Source organism: Leucopleurus acutus, assembly GCF_964270905.1.
Source record: "Leucopleurus acutus genome assembly, chromosome: 14".
Lineage (NCBI taxonomy): Eukaryota > Metazoa > Chordata > Mammalia > Artiodactyla > Delphinidae > Leucopleurus > Leucopleurus acutus.
The window spans coordinates 69013122-69032184 of NC_139156.1; the positions used below are offsets into that span (position 1 = coordinate 69013122).

The following is a 19063-nucleotide window of genomic DNA, read 5'->3' on the forward strand; positions in this document are numbered from 1 at the left end:
TGACTCAAGATCCCAATTATGAAAGAACAATACATTAAAACAAAACAAGCACACCTGGTGATTCACCGGAGGCTGGTTTACTTTTCTTTTTTGTTTCTGGGAGAGGTTGGTATGGTCTTTGTCCCACAGGCTCATCACCTTGGATAGCTGTTAGATCATGCATACTGAAACTTCGTAAACGTTCAGTTATTGCTCCTTGGCTCTATTTAACAGAGAAGTGATAGATCCAAGAAAAGAAATGCACTTTAAAATACTTAATATGTTTCCATTTAACTTTCCTCCAACATTTTATCATGAAGCTTATTCATTTTAAAATGAAACATTCAGAAAAGTTGAAAGAATTCTACAGTGGATACCCATATATCGTTTATATTTTGCTATATCTGCTTTACCACATATTTACCATCTATCCATCCATCAATCAATTTTTAATGCATTTCAAAGCAAGTTGTAGACATCAGTACATTCCACTCCCAAACATTTCAGCTTTAAATTTAATTCAAGAATGTAAAAAAATGTAAAATGAGCTTATCCCCTCTGTAAACATCATCCATAATATTTCTCTCTCCTAAAAGCAGCACTTTGAGGCTTACGTTTATGATTCAGAAGAACTTTTTAAAGTAAAAGAGATGCTGTTTTTTTTTAAACATAAATTCTACTTTATTATAACATAGCCTATACCTAATTTTCTTTTTCTTTTTTTTTTAACATCTTTATTGGGGTATAATTGCTTTACAATGGTGTGTTAGTTTCTGCTTTATAACAAAGTGAATCAATTATACATATGTTCCCATATCTCTTCCCTCTTGCGTCTCCCTCCCTCCCACCCTCCCTATCCCACCCCTCTAGGTGGTCACAAAGCACCGAGCTGATCTCCCTGTGCTATGCGGCTGCTTCCCACTAGCTATCTACCTTACGTTTGGTAGCGTATATATGTCCGTGCCTCTCTCTCGCTTTGTCACAGCTCACCCTTCCCCCTCCCCATATCCTCAAGTCCATTCTCTAGTAGGTCTATGTCTTTATTCCTGTCTTACCCCTAGGTTCTTCATGACATTTTTTTCCCCTTAAATTCCATATATATGTGTTAGCATACGGTATTTGTCTTTCTCTTTCTGACTTACTTCACTCTGTATGACAGACTCTAGGTCTATCCACCTCATTACAAATAGCTCAATTTCATTTCTTTTTATGGCTGAGTAATATTCCATTGTATATATGTGCCACATCTTCTTTATCCATTCATCGGATGATGGGCACTTAGGTTGTTTCCATCTCCGGGCTATTGTAAATAGAGCTGCAATGAACATTTTGGTACATGACTAGAGATGCTGTTTTAAAGCTAAGTCAGGAGTGGTAATGGCTCTACCTAGAACACAGTAAAAAAAATTTAAGAGCCAGAGAATCTTGAGTATGAAAGATATTCAGTTAATGAATTCACCATCTGGCAAAACATATCTACTAATACACACAATTTAACTTTAAGTCATTTTAAAGCCTTAACAATATGGTAGACATTAGGTACAAGTGGGTATTTAAATTTAACTAAAATTAAATAAGTTTAAAAATTCAGCTCCTTAATTGCACTAGCTACATTTCAAATGCTCAATAGCCACATGTGGCTAGTGGCTATTGTATTGGACAGTGCAGATACAGGACATTCCCATTACTGCAGGAAGTTCAGTGCTTTTCATCATTGCACAGCTTTGAAAGGGACATTTCTGAACTTCTCAGACATAACTACATTTCCCCCCAAAGTATAAAGTTTTGTAAAGAGAAAAAAATAATTTCTAAATTTACCCACTTGAAAATTTGCATAGCATACAGATGACTCATTTCTTATTTATAGCTGGATTAAAAATATTCTTCTAAAGGTTTTTTTTTACACTTATTATTTCTTCTTCTCACACATGTGAATTTATGATTGCCTCTAGTTATAATGTAACTGTAGAAACTCATCCATAATGGTTCATCTCTAAATTTCACAGCCTAGGGCACTATAAACATTCCAACATTACTGCTAACATGTATTTTACACTGAAGAAAAAGGTCTTGTTTCATGAGTCTTGATTTAGCTACTCCGAGTGAATGATATCCTATTCTGTCAAACCCAAACACCATTTTCATACCCCACTTAAAGTTTTGTAATTTCTACCATATTTTTTGAATTATGAAAAAGAATTATTAAATTAAAGGTCTATATCCTCAATAAAAATAATTGGATTCCACACATCTTTAAACATTCTTGACAAGGTTTACTTCATTATACTCTCTTTTTATCGGATACAATTTGCTTCTTAAATAGAGGATGACAGAAGACTTCAGACACACACTAAAAGGAAGTGATCAGTGCTCATCTGAAACAGATGCCTTGTTTTCTCAGAACTGTCATTTTCTCTATTCCTACCTTTGTATTTCTGTGCCCTCTCTCAGCAATTCTTGACTGTTTGCCTATTGCCAAATGAATGATAATATACGTCCATGATACCCTCTACTGTAACTCCCAAACCCTCCCACTCAAGAAAGTACATCTCAGCATGCAAATGAGTCAAAGTGCCATTGAATCAGCCTAGCTTTATAGCACCCACAAACTTTGGTATCTTTAATGATTATAATCAACTAATTACTTCGGGCATATCTCACAAATGAACTCACAAATTAATGTTAGTTCTATTGCTGTACTTTATATATTTTGCCTCCAGAGCAAGATTTTAAGAAACTAGAGAGGGACAAATCTTCAGCTTCTTCTGTTCTCTGAGTGCACGTGGTATGGGACCGATATTGAGTATGTAATAAGTAAACTAAATACTCTTTTTATGCCTCTTCTTTTTCATTACTCTTGACTGTTGGAAAGTTCTCCATAGGTTGCAGCATGTTTTAATGTAAACACTGGAGTTTATATAGAGAGTTTCAGCACCAAACTACAGGTACAGTCATGGGTATCTACATGGGTAGATTACACCATCCACTAGGCGTCTGCTTCAGGTTTACATTAAAGGTGAGCAAGGACCAACCCTGAGGTATCTGGGTGATCTATATACAGTATGTATTTTAATGTAGCTCTTGAGTAACCAACCCTCTAGCCCCAAGTATTATCAATCTCCCAAAAAGGCCAGGTACTGTAGACAAAAGCAAAAAGGGGCTGTACCCTCCTTGAAGACCCATGGCACTTCAACAGCCATTATCACTTTGAAAAATCATTTTTTTCCACTGTATATTTTCTAATGGGTCCAGAATAGAACTAATATGGGGAGAGAACTATTGCACTATTATGAACTTCAAAAATATTACATAAATTATAAGTATCTAATGTGACCACTTTAAAGGAGAGATGTCATTATAAAATAATTGCAGCTAAAGGCAGACCTATTCCCTCTAATTTTTATATATTCAGCACAAGAAGTCCTTTAATAAGGGAATTATGTTTGCAATACAATGTTAAGTGGAAATACCTACCCTCCACCTCAGAATTCTAAATCATGCAAAATATGGGCACAAGTATGCAGTATGGTTATAGTTAGGGAAAAATATTAAAAAATGAAAACAGTGTGATGTTTAGGCAGATGAGCGATTTTTTTCAAAAATTTCTTCATATTACAAAATTAGTCATAGATGGTATAGCGAAGTTTTAATTGTAACATAGTATACTATAAGAATTTCTGATCCATTTCTTGATCATTTTTCCAATATCTAAATCCCTTACTCCCATAATTAAAAGAAAAAATTGTTTCTACATTTTGAGGGCATAAACAGGGAATTATAGTCACTTGTCAATAACAATACAAAAGATATTGAGATTTTGTTTAAATTAACAATGCCTTTTCAGAAACCATGGAGGACAGAAAGCACTAAGATGACATATTCAAAGTTTTGAGAGAAAAAAAGTTTCAAATGTGTATTCACTATCCAGCAAAACTGTCCTTTAAAGAACAAATTCAGACAAAGATTTTTAAAAACTAAGAATTTGTCACTAGCAGCCCTCCCCTATAACAAATACTAAAGGAAGTCATTCTAGCTGAAAGGAAAGGACGCTGGACAGTAAATATAATAGAAACCATGTGAATAAATAAAGAGCACTGTAAAGGCTTCCCTGGTGGCGCAGTGGTTGAGAGTCCGCCTGCCGATGCAGGGGACACGGGTTCGTGCCCCCGGTCCGTGAAGATCCCATATGCCGCGGAGCGGCTAGGCCCGTGAGCCATAGCCGCTGAGCGTGCGCATCTGGAGCCTGTGCTCCGCATAAGTTGGAAGGGCGTTACCATCCACAAGGTAATTCTCTATCCCAGTATTTTAGATACTATTCTCTACAGAAATGTATGTACACTGTCTGTTAAAATTGGTCCTAAAAATCAAAGAGAAGGTAACAGAAAGATTATGATGAGAAAGCAAACGTCAAAGGAATTAAAAAGCATTCTGTAGAATATTTCACATCATTAGCAGAAGTGTTCCTGCCTTCAGGTAACTCTGAGTTCTCGGGGTTTGAATTTGGAGCCCAGAACATCCATTTAAGAAACTAAGAACACTGTAAGGGCTGACTGGGTGGGAGGGCTGGGACCAAATCTAACACATTCAAGCTCTGGAAAGAATCCTTCAGCTGAGAAGCAGCTTCCCGAGCTGGCCTCACAGAGAGCTCACTTATATCCAAGGGCACTAGAGAATCTGAATGTCTGCTCAAGTATCCAAGTCTACAGTTGGCATCTGTGAAAAGGGACCCTGCATGTATGACTAATTCTAACTTCTTTATACCCAAACGATTCTGCCTTTGTTTAAATACTTCATATCCTGGTTATATATTACATTAAAGTTACTATATTTTGTGTTAAATAAGGGGAATTTACCATGCTTATCAGCATCTTTGTATAAAACCTCAACCTATCCTCTTCACATTTTTAAATTAAGAATTCAAAAACATAATCAGCAATGCTTTATAATCTTACAAGCATACAAACAATCTTTTATGGAACAATTTTTATGATACTGTTCAATAATGAATAGCCATGAAGCTCTATTTCTTGTTGATCTTTGACATACTACATTATAACTGCAGATAGGGTCAGTCCCCAGTTTTTAGGGAAATGGCTTTTCCCTATGGACATTTAACACAATCTGATCAAGCCTAGAATGGAATTGATTGCATTTGCATTAAGTGAAAAATATATTTTAGTGGTTTTAAGATTAAAGCAATATATATTTATTGAAGAATGTTTGTAACAGAGAAAAATATAAAAAAGAAAGATTATTTGTAACCCATCACCCAAACTACCTATACATATTTATGTATTCTTTTAGCCTTTTCTGACTCATCATACTTTTAGAGCAGGGTTTCTCGACTTCAGCACTAACGCTATTTTGGGCTAGGTAATTCTGTGTGTGTGGGGGGGATGCCGTCCTGTGCCTTGTAGGATATTAAGCAGCATCCTTGTCCTCTACCTGAGATGCCACTGGCAGCACCCCCCTCTAACTTGTGACAACCCACAACGTCTCCAGACATTGCCAAATGTCCCTTGGAGGGCAAAACTGCCCCCAGTTGAGAACCATTGTTTTAGAGCATAAGGGGTTTTAGAAGTCAGTTTTTACCCCTGCATTTTACGGGTAAGAAAATAAATACTTAGAGAGATCAGTGCAGATGACTGCCCCAAATCTCACTGCTAATTAGTGGCAGAATCAGGGCTAAAAAATGCTGACAACTCAACTGCTATAGAATTCAACTTTCATTATAATATTGTGCTTTCCTAGATTGCAGAGAAAAAAATATGACCTTTCTTCTCCATTGTCTAAAGAAGTGCTCCCTTTTTAAATGGATGATACTAAGCAGCTGAATCTCCTCAAATCGTTTCACAAACAGAAAGCCATTAAAACAGACAGCAAGATGTCAGGATTTTTGACCTAATCGTCATCATTTACAGTCAATAAGATTTCAGAAATTTTAACTTTAATACTCTCATTTCTGTGATAATTGATTTTTTATAATATCTGCCAAAGAGTTCACCAAGAAGAGGCTGCCAAAGAAAATCCCAAGAGATGGTTAATACGACTAAAAGTACTTTTCTTCATCTGTCCTTCGTCCGGCAGGAGTGTTGCTCATCTGTACAAAAGCCACCGGCATTTCTCGTGTGAAAGCTATGGGATGTTGAACATCCTCAGTAAAATCCTTGAAGCTCCTTCATATGCTTGTGCTTTGCTCAGCCAAAATAAACTTGGACACTGACCTTGGTAACAGATGCCTGGTAATGAGGTCACAGAACTGAGTAACATTTTCAGAAAATTGCTTTACGGTGTAATAAATGTTCTGATTAGATTCCTATTTTCATCTTTAACATGCTCAGGCGGTTCAACCTGGGGAAACTAGTCAGGGGTACTGCTGATCTTTAAAGGTCACACTGAGAGTCCAATATTTTTAGCCTGAAAGATATTTTTAACAAACCATATATTGCAAAAAAAAAAAAAAAGTTTAATAATTCTCAAGTCTTTCTATTAGCTTTCTTGCAGTTTCTCCTTAAACTTGACCTATTTCCTATTTCAGCTTCAATTTACTCTTCGGTATGAAGTGTCTGGTTCAGTGTTTCTTCCATCACACTGCCTTTCTTTGACATCTCCAGAGATGAAACTAATTTCCCCTGCTTTAACATAGGCACAGTAAAACTTGAGGCAAATAGTGTTAACATTATGCTGTGTTCAGCATATTTAACGACTATTTCTAATGAATAAAATCCAGTATGGTTGATGCCAACATTCCTGTGCTCATGAGGAGAATGGTGAGGGGTGCCTCATACGGTGAGCTTGATAACAAAAGGATCACGAGATCACAAACAAAAGAGAGCATTCCAAAGTGAATTCAAATCACAGGATGTGTGTTTTGATTGTTCTGCAGTGGTAACTTAGATGACTTTTATGATCTGTTTCCTGCCTTTGAAGTGGGGAGGTGGTTTTGATTTGTTAAATGTATAAATAAAAACAAACATTGAACAACAAAGAAGCCAGAGAAACACAGGTATAGAATTACTTTTATAGCCTTTCTACAGCAAAGTGTTTCTGTGAGACGATGCTTATTTTTATTTTATTTATTTTTTTGGTCTGCACCGTGAGCCTTGTGGGATCTTAGTTCCCCAAACAGGGATTGAACCCTGGCCCTCGGCAGTGAAAGCGCGGAGTCCTAACCACTGCACCGCCAGGGAATTACCAGATAATGCTTATTTTCATAGTGGAGGGCAAGGGGTAGGCTCTAAGCAACCAAAGATGAGGTAAAATTTTCAGTTAGTGAATACAGACATTCAGCTTGACAGTAGTAGCCTGTGAGGGTAAAGACTGTATCTATTTTGTTCATTGCTGCATCCCAAGCACCTACCATATGGTAGTCATTAAATACATACATAGGGACTTCCCTAGAAGTCCAATGGGTAAGACTCTGGCTCCCAATGCAGCGGGCCCGGGTTCAATCCTTGGTCAGGGAACTAGATCCCACATGCTGCACCTAAGACCGGGTGCAGCCTAAATAAATAAATAAATAAATATTAAAAAACATACATACATATAGATGGTAAATACATTAAATACATACATGTTGAATAAATATATTGGATGTTAAATACTGATGGCAGCAAAGTATGTATAAAATAAAAATAAATAAGAAGGGAACCAGGATAAGATAATCTAGTTGGGGTTTCTGATTCCTCACACAGAGTTTGGAAGTAGTAAGTCAAAATAAAATAAATATCCTACAAAAAAGTGACAATATGTTAGGGAGGTGTCTCACAGAGTATGCAGGATTATAAACTATATTTAAGTGTTAAAGTGAAGAGAGCAAGGACTTCCCTAGTGGTGCAGTGGTTAAGAATCCGCCTGCCAAAGCAGGGTACGTGGGTTTGCACCCTGGTCCAGGAAGATCCCACATGCCGGGGTGGGGGTGGGGGCAGCAACTAGGCCCGTGCACCACAGCTACTGAGCCTGCGCACTATAGCCTGCAAGCCACAACTACTGAAGCCGGCGCGCCTAGAGCCCATGCTCCACTACAAGAGAAGCCACCGCGATGAGAAAGTCCACGTACCGCAAAGAAGAGCGGACCCCGCTCGCCCACCGCAACTAGAGAAAGCCCGCGCACAGCAACGAAGACCCAATGCAGCCAAATAAAGAAAAAAAAAAGTAAAGAGGGCAAATGGGATTTGTGTGCTTCTATGTTTCCTAAAACATGTTCTAAAATGTCTATATTTTCTAAGCAATTTTTTTTTTCTAAGCAATTTTTGATGTCGAAAGTTAATTTTTTGCCATAGAATCACGTTGAATGTTGCTTTTAAGTATGGAAAACTCAGAAAGCATCTTCTTTGGGGTGTAAATAAATACATGTACTTCATGTGTAAAGTTAAATGATGCTAAATTTTGTAACAGAAGAAAGCAAGAAGCCCTCGGTCCCCTTCTCTCCATCCCCCTGCAGGCAACCACTTTAAAACCTCTACTTTCATATACAGCAGATGAGGACTTTAGTTCTCTTCCACCTCATTTTCTCCTCCTCGCCATCCTCCCAATTGAGAAGTTAAGTCAATCACCGATGGTTACTTAGAAAGTCACACTCAGCACTTTCTGGATCTGAAACCTATTTTCCTTCCATACACTACACACCAAAACCAATTATGCTATGGTATTTAAAATAAACCACACTAATTACTACATGCAAAGAAATCCAAAAGCCATAATGCGAATTTTCACAGAAGGCATTCATTCCTTTGATAATTTGGCTTGCAAAACACAACACATGACATTAGTAATTGGCTAAGTAAAATCTTAAGTTTTAAGAACAGAAATTTTTCATGCCTTATTTTGAATAATCAGTTACCTCAAACTGGTTGAAGTATGGGTGCAGAAGTAAGCCAGAAATCCTACCAAGATATTGCCATGGAGAGAGAGAGGGAAAAAACACCAAAGACAGAGAAAGAAAGAATGGTCATCTTTACTAAAGGTGATTTACTCAAAACTATTTTAAGGTTATAAAGTAGGAAAATTATGACAAAATGACATTTTCCAGTATGTTTTACTTACTAACTAGCTCTCATTTTGTCATCAATTAAGAGTTTCAAAATATCTAACAATTATAGAAAACACATGTTAAAATGCCTTTAAAATAATCTACTTGTTTTTTTTTCTAGTATTACAAAAATAAACAGAAGGTAAATTTGTGCCAAAATTTTATAATGATCTGAAGTAAAAAGCCACCCTACTTTATTCATTGACAATGTGACACTGGATTAAAAAAAAAAGGTAAATAAAAAATTACCTTCACTGCTGCAGTGACAGCAGCAGTAGCTGCTAAATTTAAACCTTGCCGCCCAAAGTTTACCATAGTCTCATAGCCTCGTTCCTTTGCTTGTACAATATAATCATCAATCTCCTAGAAAAAAAATCAAACCCATAAATATTAATTTCATTTAAAAAGAGTGTCAAGAAGCTGAAAACTGGGACTTCTCCCCCTTAACATAATAGTTTCACTCACTTTATAGCATATAGCATGTGATGATATACATTTCTAATAAGTGATTTGTGGAAATAATCTGTATATCTTACCCTTTCCTTTGAAGAAAGTAGTGGATGAAGGAATTTTCTATATATTAAACTTGCTCCTTTGGTATAGGGAGAGAGCAGCCATATGACAAAAGCAATCTTAAGCTCATAGTACAGGGGGAACCTAACGAGAAAAAATCAGAAAAAAACGCCAGTGAAAATAAAGTACAGACCATGAGGAAACTGCAAAAAAACCTTTTTACAAAGTTCAGTCACTGGGTTAAGTTTTCACATGTAAAAAGTTGTGATCAGGGAAACAACCATGTTTGAATTGACAAAATCTCATTAACTATACAGATCAGAGCAACCTGACCCCTGGAGTGATTCACACCTTCTAGTACAAGATTGCTCCGTTTAGACAAGCACAGCCAAGCTGCCAAACTGACTGTGGCAGTTCAGAGAGGGCATTAATAGCATTTATAACCACGATAGTAAGGTGCACCCACCCTGTCTGCAGAGCGTAGCTGTTATGGCATTACCTGGACACACCTCCAAGCATCAGGAGTCACCTTTATAAGCGCCAAGTGTACAGTGTTACACCATATACACATCTCCTTCCCTTAGAACTCCCAGAAAACGTCCCCTCCAATTTCATTTGGCCAGAACCGCAGCACTTGACAGACCTAAACTGTTCACTTGAAAGGAGAATGGACTTGCCATTGTGGTAACCTGGGAATTAGGGTAATATATCAATGCCCCTTCCACTTGATTTTTCAGTGCCTTCTTGGTAGGCTGAATACACTTCCTCAAGCAATGACCATGGCTTTAGCCATGTGACCTGCTTTGGGCAACAGAATGTGAGTGTGACATATGTCACATGCAAGGAGACGCTTTAAATGCCCTTTGACTCCCTCACCTCAACACCCCCAACCTCTTGCTTTCAACTTTTGCTTTTGGCCACGAGAACAGCTGCTTCTTCAGCCTTGGTCCTTGAACAAGAAGACACTTAAAACTGAGCTAAGCCCAGTAAAGTTGCAGCCAACCATTTGTCCTCATATAGCTTGAGCAAGAAATGAATGTTCGTTTTTCTAACCCATTGTGCTTTTAGGGTTGTTTGTTGCCACAGCAAAAGTTAACTAATACATCATGAGGAGACCAGCATCTTGTGGTACATGAAGTACTAAGATACATGACAAAAAAAAAATCTGGGCTCTTCTGATGAGACAGATGGGCAGGGGGCAGTGAGGAATGACTCTTCTGTAGTCTACAAAGGGTCGCTGCTGTGCAGTTACAGAGGAGTTTCTGGACTATCATTGCTCGTGGTAAGCTTTTTCTACGTTGTTTACTTTTTAATAGTGTATATGTGCTACGTCTGCAATCAGGAAAAAAAAATAGAAGTCTTTAAAGAGAGAGCATTGAAATTTAAGAGACCTAGTATGGCTTGGAATCTGTGTTCTGCCACTGAAAAACAAACAAACAACCAATCCTCCCCAAACCCCTACACCAAAACATAACAGGTAAATAAATGAGCTGTGGGACAGAGGAAGAGAAAGATCAATGCAGATACAGAGAAGTTGAAAAATAAAGGCAGGTCGTTAAGAACATTTAAGTCTGATGACTTCTGTTTTTTCCTAGCAATCCAATGTGACCTAGTGTGCTATGAGAATATGATGAGAATAGCAAAGTCAGAAAGACAGTTTAAGCAGAGAACAGTTAAATGTTTGAAACAGATGCAGGAGGGAATGGAAGTAGCCACTGACCAAAAGCAAGTAAAAGGAATCGTGACTTTCAAACTGATACCAATATGAGCAGCTGATTGATTTTTTTCAGCTCAACTGGTAGTCTGGGTAAAGAAGCAAAGAAAAGCAATTGTTGGGCTAATTTAGGATGAAGGTTTGTGCAGCAAAGGCGGTTGAAGATAGTGGCAAGGTAGTAAAAGTTTAAAGAGCTTGAAAGGAGGATTTCTCCAAGTGACGGAAAGGTATAGATGGAAATACACTACTGAAATACAGCACAACGAGATTCAAGTTGTTCCATTAAGTATTGCTCCTCAGTAAAATGTCAAATCCTCGAGGATATAAACATGCTTTAATTTTGCCCCATGCTGTTTGGAATAGAGCAGTCAAGGAGCTGGTGTTGGGGGGTGTTTCTGTGTGGATTTGACATCATCCAGTTTGAATGTTTGTAGATGAGACTTTTAAGGATGGGGAGGGAGCGCTAAAACCAGATGCTGTGGGATTCAAAAGAGGAGTCGTTTAGGAAGTAATCAAGAAAAAATAGTCTGAAGTCATCAGTGTGGAAAAAAGATAACGACAACCAAGTTTTCTCTATTCCAAGGTAGTGGGAGGTGTGTGGGAGATGGGCAGGGAGTGGCACGTGGGGAGGATGAGCCGCCTTCACCTGGAGGATTTCAAAAGGAAAGTAATGTTCTTGTGGGGAACCCACATGAAGAAAATGATACAATGGATAATTAGGTAGACTGATCAAATTCACTCAGTTAACAGCTGGAGCAGGATAAGAACTCAGGACACCTGATCAAGAGTCTATAGTCTGGCCTTTTGTCAACACTAGAACTTACCAAGCAACTGTCTGATCTGCTACTGTTTCAGTCACAGTATAGAGAGCAAAGACAATCCAGTACATCATCCATCGAACCTGTAAAACAATAAAAATATGTATGAAATAATAGACCAAAGTTATCTGCAACTCTGAAAAACTGTATATATCATACATAGTACGTTGGATTAAATGCAGAAGGCGATGGTTTAATTCTCAACAGGTTTTATGCCTGAGTTCCTCACATCACTACATCAGTAGTCTTGGGATATAAGAATCAAAGAATAACAAATCTCTAGGCTTTGATACAATATAATGTAGGAACCGAAATGAGAGAATTGAAAAAATAGGACATGTTTTTCTTAACTGGAGGAAAATTCTTTAAAAGATCTTATCTACATGCTCCCTTATGAAGATTACTAGCTATTTAATTATTATACAAATCATATAGTATATGTATGATATGACCACATTTAATCTTTATTAGTCTTTCAAATTTTGCATTCCTTATTTCTCAATATATAGAAACTATTCGGAAACCAAAGAACAATCCTGGGTTTGTTACACCCATAATGCTAGTCACCCACTTTGCAAGTCTAAGGTTAGTGTCTTCTTCCTCTTGCCCTAAATACAAGCCTGTAATCTTTCACATATCCTTTTCCTTCGACTCCAATACCACAAGAGTAGCTGCAATAGACCAAATGTTTGTGTCCCCTCAAAATTCATATGCTGAAATCCTAACCCTGAATGTGTACTAGAAGGTGGGGCCTTTGGGAGGTTTTTAGGTCATGAGGGTAGTGTCCTCATGAACGTGAATGGTGTTCTTATAAAAGAGACCCCAGAGAGCTCTCTCTGCTCTTCCACCATGTGAGGACATATCAAGAAGATGGCCTTCATAAACCAGGAAGTGGGCCCTCACCAGACATGTGGTCTGCTGGCACTTTGATCTTGGACTTCTCAGCCTCTTAAACTGTGAGAATAAATTTCTGTTGTTTATAAACCACCTAGACTATGGTATTTTTGTTATAGCAGCCTGAAAGAACTAAGACAGTAGTTCAGGACATCTTTACCTCTTGCCTGGAATAGAGCATCCTAAAAGGTCCTCAAGACTCTGGTATCTCTGTACCAATCCTTTTCATGGAATGCTGCCATATTAATTTTATCTTGAACTCGTTCTCACAAATGAGTGAGAATACACCTTTCCACCTTCCTAAGCACAGAGACTCTCATCTCTCATGTAGGTTGGATTTTCCTTAAGGGTTAAAATCTCTGCTTTTCAACCTAGGTGTCCATCGATAGATGAATGGATAAAGAAGATGTGGTACATATATACAAAGGAATATTACTCAGCCATAAAAAGAAACAAAATTGAGTTATTTGTAGTGAGGTGGATGGACCTAGAGTCTGTCATACAGAGTGAAGTAAGTCAGAAAGAGAAAAACAAATACCGTATGCTAACACATATATATGGAATCTAAAAAAAAAAAAAAAAGGTTCTGAAGAACCTAGGGGCAGGACAGGAATAAAGATGCAAACGTAGAGAATGGACTTGAGGACACGGGGAGGGGGAAGTGTAAGCTGGGATGAAGTGAGAGAGTAGCAGCGACATATATACACTACCAAACGTAAAACAGCTAGCTAGTGGGAAGCAGCCGCATAGCACAGGGAGATCAGCTTGGTGCTGTGACCACCTAGAGGGGTGGGATAGGGAGGGTGGGAGGGAGGGAGACGCAAGAGGGAGGGGATATGGGGATATATGTATACGTATAGCTGATTCACTGTGTTATACAGCAGAAACTAACACACCATTGTAAAGCAATTATACTACAATAAAGATGTAAAAAAAAAACCCTCCACTTTCTCAATAATATAATAATGGCTAACAATAATACACAAAACCATGACAACCACAGGCCAGGGACTGTACTAAGTGCATCACATATATTAATTCACTTATCCCCACAACAACATTATGAAGTAGAAAACATAATTATACGATTATAAGGAAGCGGTGGCAGAGAGAGGTAAAATGACTTATTCAAGCTGCCTGACTCTGGAATTGGTGCTATTAACCAATTTTGCCACGTACAGAAAGAAATGTGAGGAATTGCTGAATGCGAGGTCCAAGAATAACCACTACTTCCCTTGTTCTCATCCCAATAAGATGACAAAAAACCAAAAATTAGGTCTCTATAATTAGCTAGAAAATTGACCTATTTAGTTTTAATACAGATGCTTGTTTGGGTATTCCATAAACAATAAGGAACTATAACTCAGGTAGCTTTAACAGTGTTCTATGTTCATGGAGAAATCAATTAATAATAGCCATGAAAAACTTTTGAAGCAATGTGTTGTGACATATGCGTAATAATTTACCCAAGAGCTTAGAAAATTGCCTGAAGCAAATAGTAGGGCACGTTATCTCTATTTAAAATACAACGAAATTGATTTATAAGATTATCATCTCAAATTAAAAAAGAAAGTTAGACCAAATATTCTCTTTAGTTTTTCACTTTTCATAAGTTATCTTAAATCCCTCACTGCTGCCAGTTCCAAGCTTTTGTCCCAATATGGGGATTTTCTTCCAGGGCTAAAATCCTATGTGTTTTTTCTCCCCGCCCCTTTCTATTTAAAGGAAAGTGAGGCTCTCACATGAGTTCCTTCATTTAGCTTTTCCAAATCAAACAGTAATTTAGTACTCTTACCATTCAACTGTATTCACAAGGTTATCCCCTCAAAAAGAAATGAAGAAAAAAAGCCCCTGCAAACAAAACAACCCACTTTCACTGAGCTAGAAGGGACCTTGGTGGCGATCAAGTTTTTTGAACTACATAAGCCTTTATTGAAAAAAATTGTAAAACAATTACAAAAAACCCAGCTCTGGTTGGTCCTCCCATTCTATCCACCGTCGGACTCTGGAGGAAACTCCAAGAAACCCTACTGCTCCATGGGGCAGAGTTCGAAAATAAGTAACCTGGCAAACTCCTCTCATTTTACTGAGGGCCAAAGTAAGCACGTTGTGCAAGGTCGCCAAGCTGGGAAATGGGCGCAGGAGGGCACAGTCTACTTTGAAGCCTGAACCAGGCAGATTTTCAAACAAGCAGCTGCCATCAGACCAATCTTTTCAGCTCTCTCTTCCCTCTCCGGCACTCAGCCTGGGGATTTCAGTGTAAACTTTACCACCTTCTTTCCTGGGAAAGTGGCGGCTTGAGTTAAATGGTCTCTCTCATAGGAACTTTAGGAAACTTTCAGAAAAATAAATGATTTAAGTCAACCCTTGTTATTTTTCATTATTTTACTATTTCACAACAGTTATTATGGTTGTGATCTTCCAAACGGATAACAACGATAAAAAATACCCCACACGGCTTCCCTGGTGGCGCAGTGGTTGAGAGTCCGCCTGCCGATGCGGGGGACACGGGTTCGTGCCCCAGTCCGGGAAGATCCCACATGCCACGGAGCGGCTGGGCCCGTGAGCCATGGCCGCTGAGCCTGCGCGTCCGGAGCCTGTGCTCCGCAAAGGGAGAGGTCACAGCAGTGAGAGACCCGCGTACCGCAAAAAAACAAAAAAAAACCAACCCACAAATAGTCATAATTTACCTGTTAATAGGGTTGAGTAGAGGTGAAAGGAACTGCACAGATAGCTAATGTTTGGTGATACTCCCTGAAAGACTACTTCTCAAATAGACTAGAGCTGCTACAGTCCCACAGGTTTCAAAAGCACCCTGGCTTCAGTAAAGTCAAGTGTTAATTCAGTTTTCAAATTCATTTTAAACCCCACCAAATAAATAAGGACTTTCACGTATATAATGTTTACCTCTAAAAAGAAAAAATTTATTTAGGTTGTGAGAATATGCAATAATGCCAAAAATTAAAAAAGGGAGAAAGAAGAAAAAGGCTCTATCTTTTTAGTTAAAAGCAACAACAAACTATATACTCAATAGGGTATTCCTAGACATTTTCCTGAGGTATCGGCTACAATTTTATATAAGCAAAACTCCATGGTTCTAATTTATCTTTAATGAATATATTCTTTGACAATCTGCTCTCATAAACTTATGGATTTTTTTGTTGTCCTCATTAGAAAGATGGACCTTAAATATAGTTGAGTTGAGGTAATAATTAAATGAATTCAATGAGTGTGTGTTATTCACAGGAACAAGCACAAAGAAAGTTAACCTTGAAAAGATATTGCTTTCTTTTTTCTGTTAATGGTTGGGATTTTATACCAAATGATTACTCAGCAAAGCTTTCATTAAAACTATACCTCAAGGCTGCTCAGCCTACTGTTTAAGGTCTAGCCCAAAGGAAATAACAGAAAGAAGTCAAGGAGAGAAAGAAAAGAAGGAAGGAAGAAAGGAAGGAAGGAAGGATGGAGGGAGGGAGGGAGGGAGGGAGGGAGGGAAGGAAGGAAGGAAGAAAGAAAAAAGAGCAAGTCACAAAATTAGAATTATAAATATGTGGAGATAAAATATTCTTTAGATCGACAGAAAACATCAATAACAAAATGCAATACTAAAACAAAAAACTAGTAGGAAAACAATCACACTGATAATCTTATGACTGTATATAACCAAATATAATAGAAATAAGTGTCATTAAAATGTTATGCAAAGAAAAGACTGTAACTTAAAAGGTAACTGCAATAAACCACAATCTACCTTTAAAATTACTGGGAAAAAAAACTGATGTTCTTAAGATAGTGGGAACGAGTACTATTTCTTTCCAGTTCAGAAACAATTGGTAAAATCGACAAAACTGTTGTTTAGATATCTTCATGAGAACAATGAGCAATAAGAAAGCTACTCAACTTCTTCTTAAAATTCTCTTTGATTCCAGGGAATTGAATTATCCAGCAAGGTGGAGCTTATACCTATAAGCACTAAGATGGACACACACACACATCCTACTTTTGATTAATCTTTCATATCAAACATAATTTAGACTATTCCTAAGGACTCAGGTGGGCTCATTATATATAACACTCATTGACACAACTGTAGCAAACCCTACCTACTTCACATCATGGGAATAGAAACAGGAATATAACAGCTTCTGTCCTCAAGGAGTTAACATTTTACTGGGGAGAAAAACAGGTAAATAACAGTGATTTTAAAAATGTTCTTCTGTTTTTACTACATTAGATGCCCTAGTTCCCAGTATGAGTCAAGAGCACAAGTTTGAGGAAAGCTTATTAAAGGGACTATTTATAAAGTTGTGGGTGAGGTTCAGGAAAACCAACAAAGGATAGTAGTTCACCCTTGAGCTAGAGACAGCAGGAACTGACGTTATCCCCTTGGTGTGAAGAAGGGAGGACAGGGAAGGGTTTCATGGGATCCAGACAGGGTAACCGTAGGGGAGAGCTGTAGCCTCAGGTAGACAGTCACAGCCAACCTGCGGTGGCAGGGAGACCAGTACTCCGACTGCACGCTCACCCTGCCATCTGATCTTCTGCAGGAGCCTCTCATGAGCCAAACCCAAAGGGAAGTCAGACATAATGCAGCCTGTAAGGATTGGCCTCCTGGGCCCCAAGTGAGGCAGAGCAAGGTGGAGCGTGGGGAAGAAACTCCCCTGGAGGGGCAGGTGGTAGGTCCCAGCGCTATTCAGCCTGTCCGCTCTTGGAAACATATCAGGAGTCAAAGTCATTTCTCACCCCTTCCACAGACACCTCCCCAGGGCACATGACCATCATCTCCTGTCTGGATTATCCCTATAGCGTCCTAACTGATCGCTCTGCTTTTTTGGGTCTTTTGCACACATCACTGAGTGTCTCCTTAACGAGCAGGTCATTCCTTTGCTCAAACCCCTCCGATGACCCCCCTCAGGATTCTTACCTCAGCCTACAAGGCCCTGTGGATCTGGCACCTCAGCTGCCTCTCTGGCCTCATCTTCTCCTCTTCCTCCTTCCCTTGTTCTGCTCCAGTCACATTGGCCCTTTACTGTCCTTCCTGTGTACGGTAATGTTCCTGCCTCAGGGCCTTAGTACATGCTATTTCCTTGTTGAAATGCTCTTCCCTCAGTTTCTCACTTGCTTCAGGTCTCTGCTCAAATATTTATCCAAGAGGCCTTTCCTGACCACTTGTTTAAAGTAACAATGTCGTTCTAACTCCCTTATCATGACTTATTTTTCTCTTTAGTACATATCACATATCATAGACACATCTAACAAATATTCAATTTTTTCCCCTGCCTTTCCTTACTAGAATGTAAACTCCAAGAGGACAAAGACTTTCATTTTTTTCACTACTACATTTTTTTCACTACTAAATCCTCTGCGCCTGCAATTCATAAACATATGAATTGTTGCATGAATATGGGGCTGCACAGAGCTTAGTGTGCTCCTTTACGTCAGGACTGCAAAAGGCTGGACAGTAGACAAGAGGTAAAGACATGACAATTAAATATAGAGGAGTCTTTTAAGAGACCTGGTTTAAAAAGAAAAAAAGGGGAAATAAAAAATAGCAGGAGGCAAAAGGAAAGCATGTGTACAGCCTCAAGGACTGAACATTTTACTGGAGAGATAATGAGATTCAAATTATGAGAAAGCAGGAATACTTAATGGAACAAGATCTTGAATGAGACAGACAAGAATAATATCAGAAAGAAGAGTGGGATCAAGAAAGAAGCAGGGGGACTTCCCTGGTGGCACAGTGGGTAAGACTCCACACTCCCAATGCAGGGGACCCAGGTTCGATCCCTGGTCAGGGAACTAGATCCCACATGCATGCCACAACTAGGCGTTCGCATGCCACAACTAAGAAGCCCACGTGCCACAACTAAGACCCGGCGCAACCAACCAAATAAATAAATAAATGTTTAAAAAAATAAAAAGAAAGAAAGAAACAGGGATGAATCTTCCTCTGGGATAGAAGGAAAAGAAGAGTGGCCATGCTGGGAAGAGGGCTGAAGTGGTTCATAGTTGAGGACCTCTATCTTTACTCTGCAGTAGGAGGGCAGGTCATCTTTTAAGGCTGGGGATGGGTGGGAAGGAGAGTAGACTTGAAAAGAGTAGTAAAGGTTTTTA

The 19063-nt window shown here is 38.6% G+C and overlaps 1 protein-coding gene across 1 annotated transcript in view; it reads right to left on the bottom strand.

Moving 5' to 3' along the window:
• REEP3 (receptor accessory protein 3) overlaps positions 1-19063 on the bottom strand; it is a 100645-nt gene that overhangs the window by 12211 nt on the left and 69371 nt on the right. The window contains exons 3-6 of the mRNA XM_082854712.1: positions 12062-12138; positions 9547-9667; positions 9260-9373; positions 55-202 (exon numbers count right to left, since the gene is read on the bottom strand). Of these exons, the coding sequence (XP_082710838.1) occupies positions 55-202; positions 9260-9373; positions 9547-9667; positions 12062-12138 (460 nt within the window). The remainder of the gene's footprint in view (positions 1-54; positions 203-9259; positions 9374-9546; positions 9668-12061; positions 12139-19063) is intronic.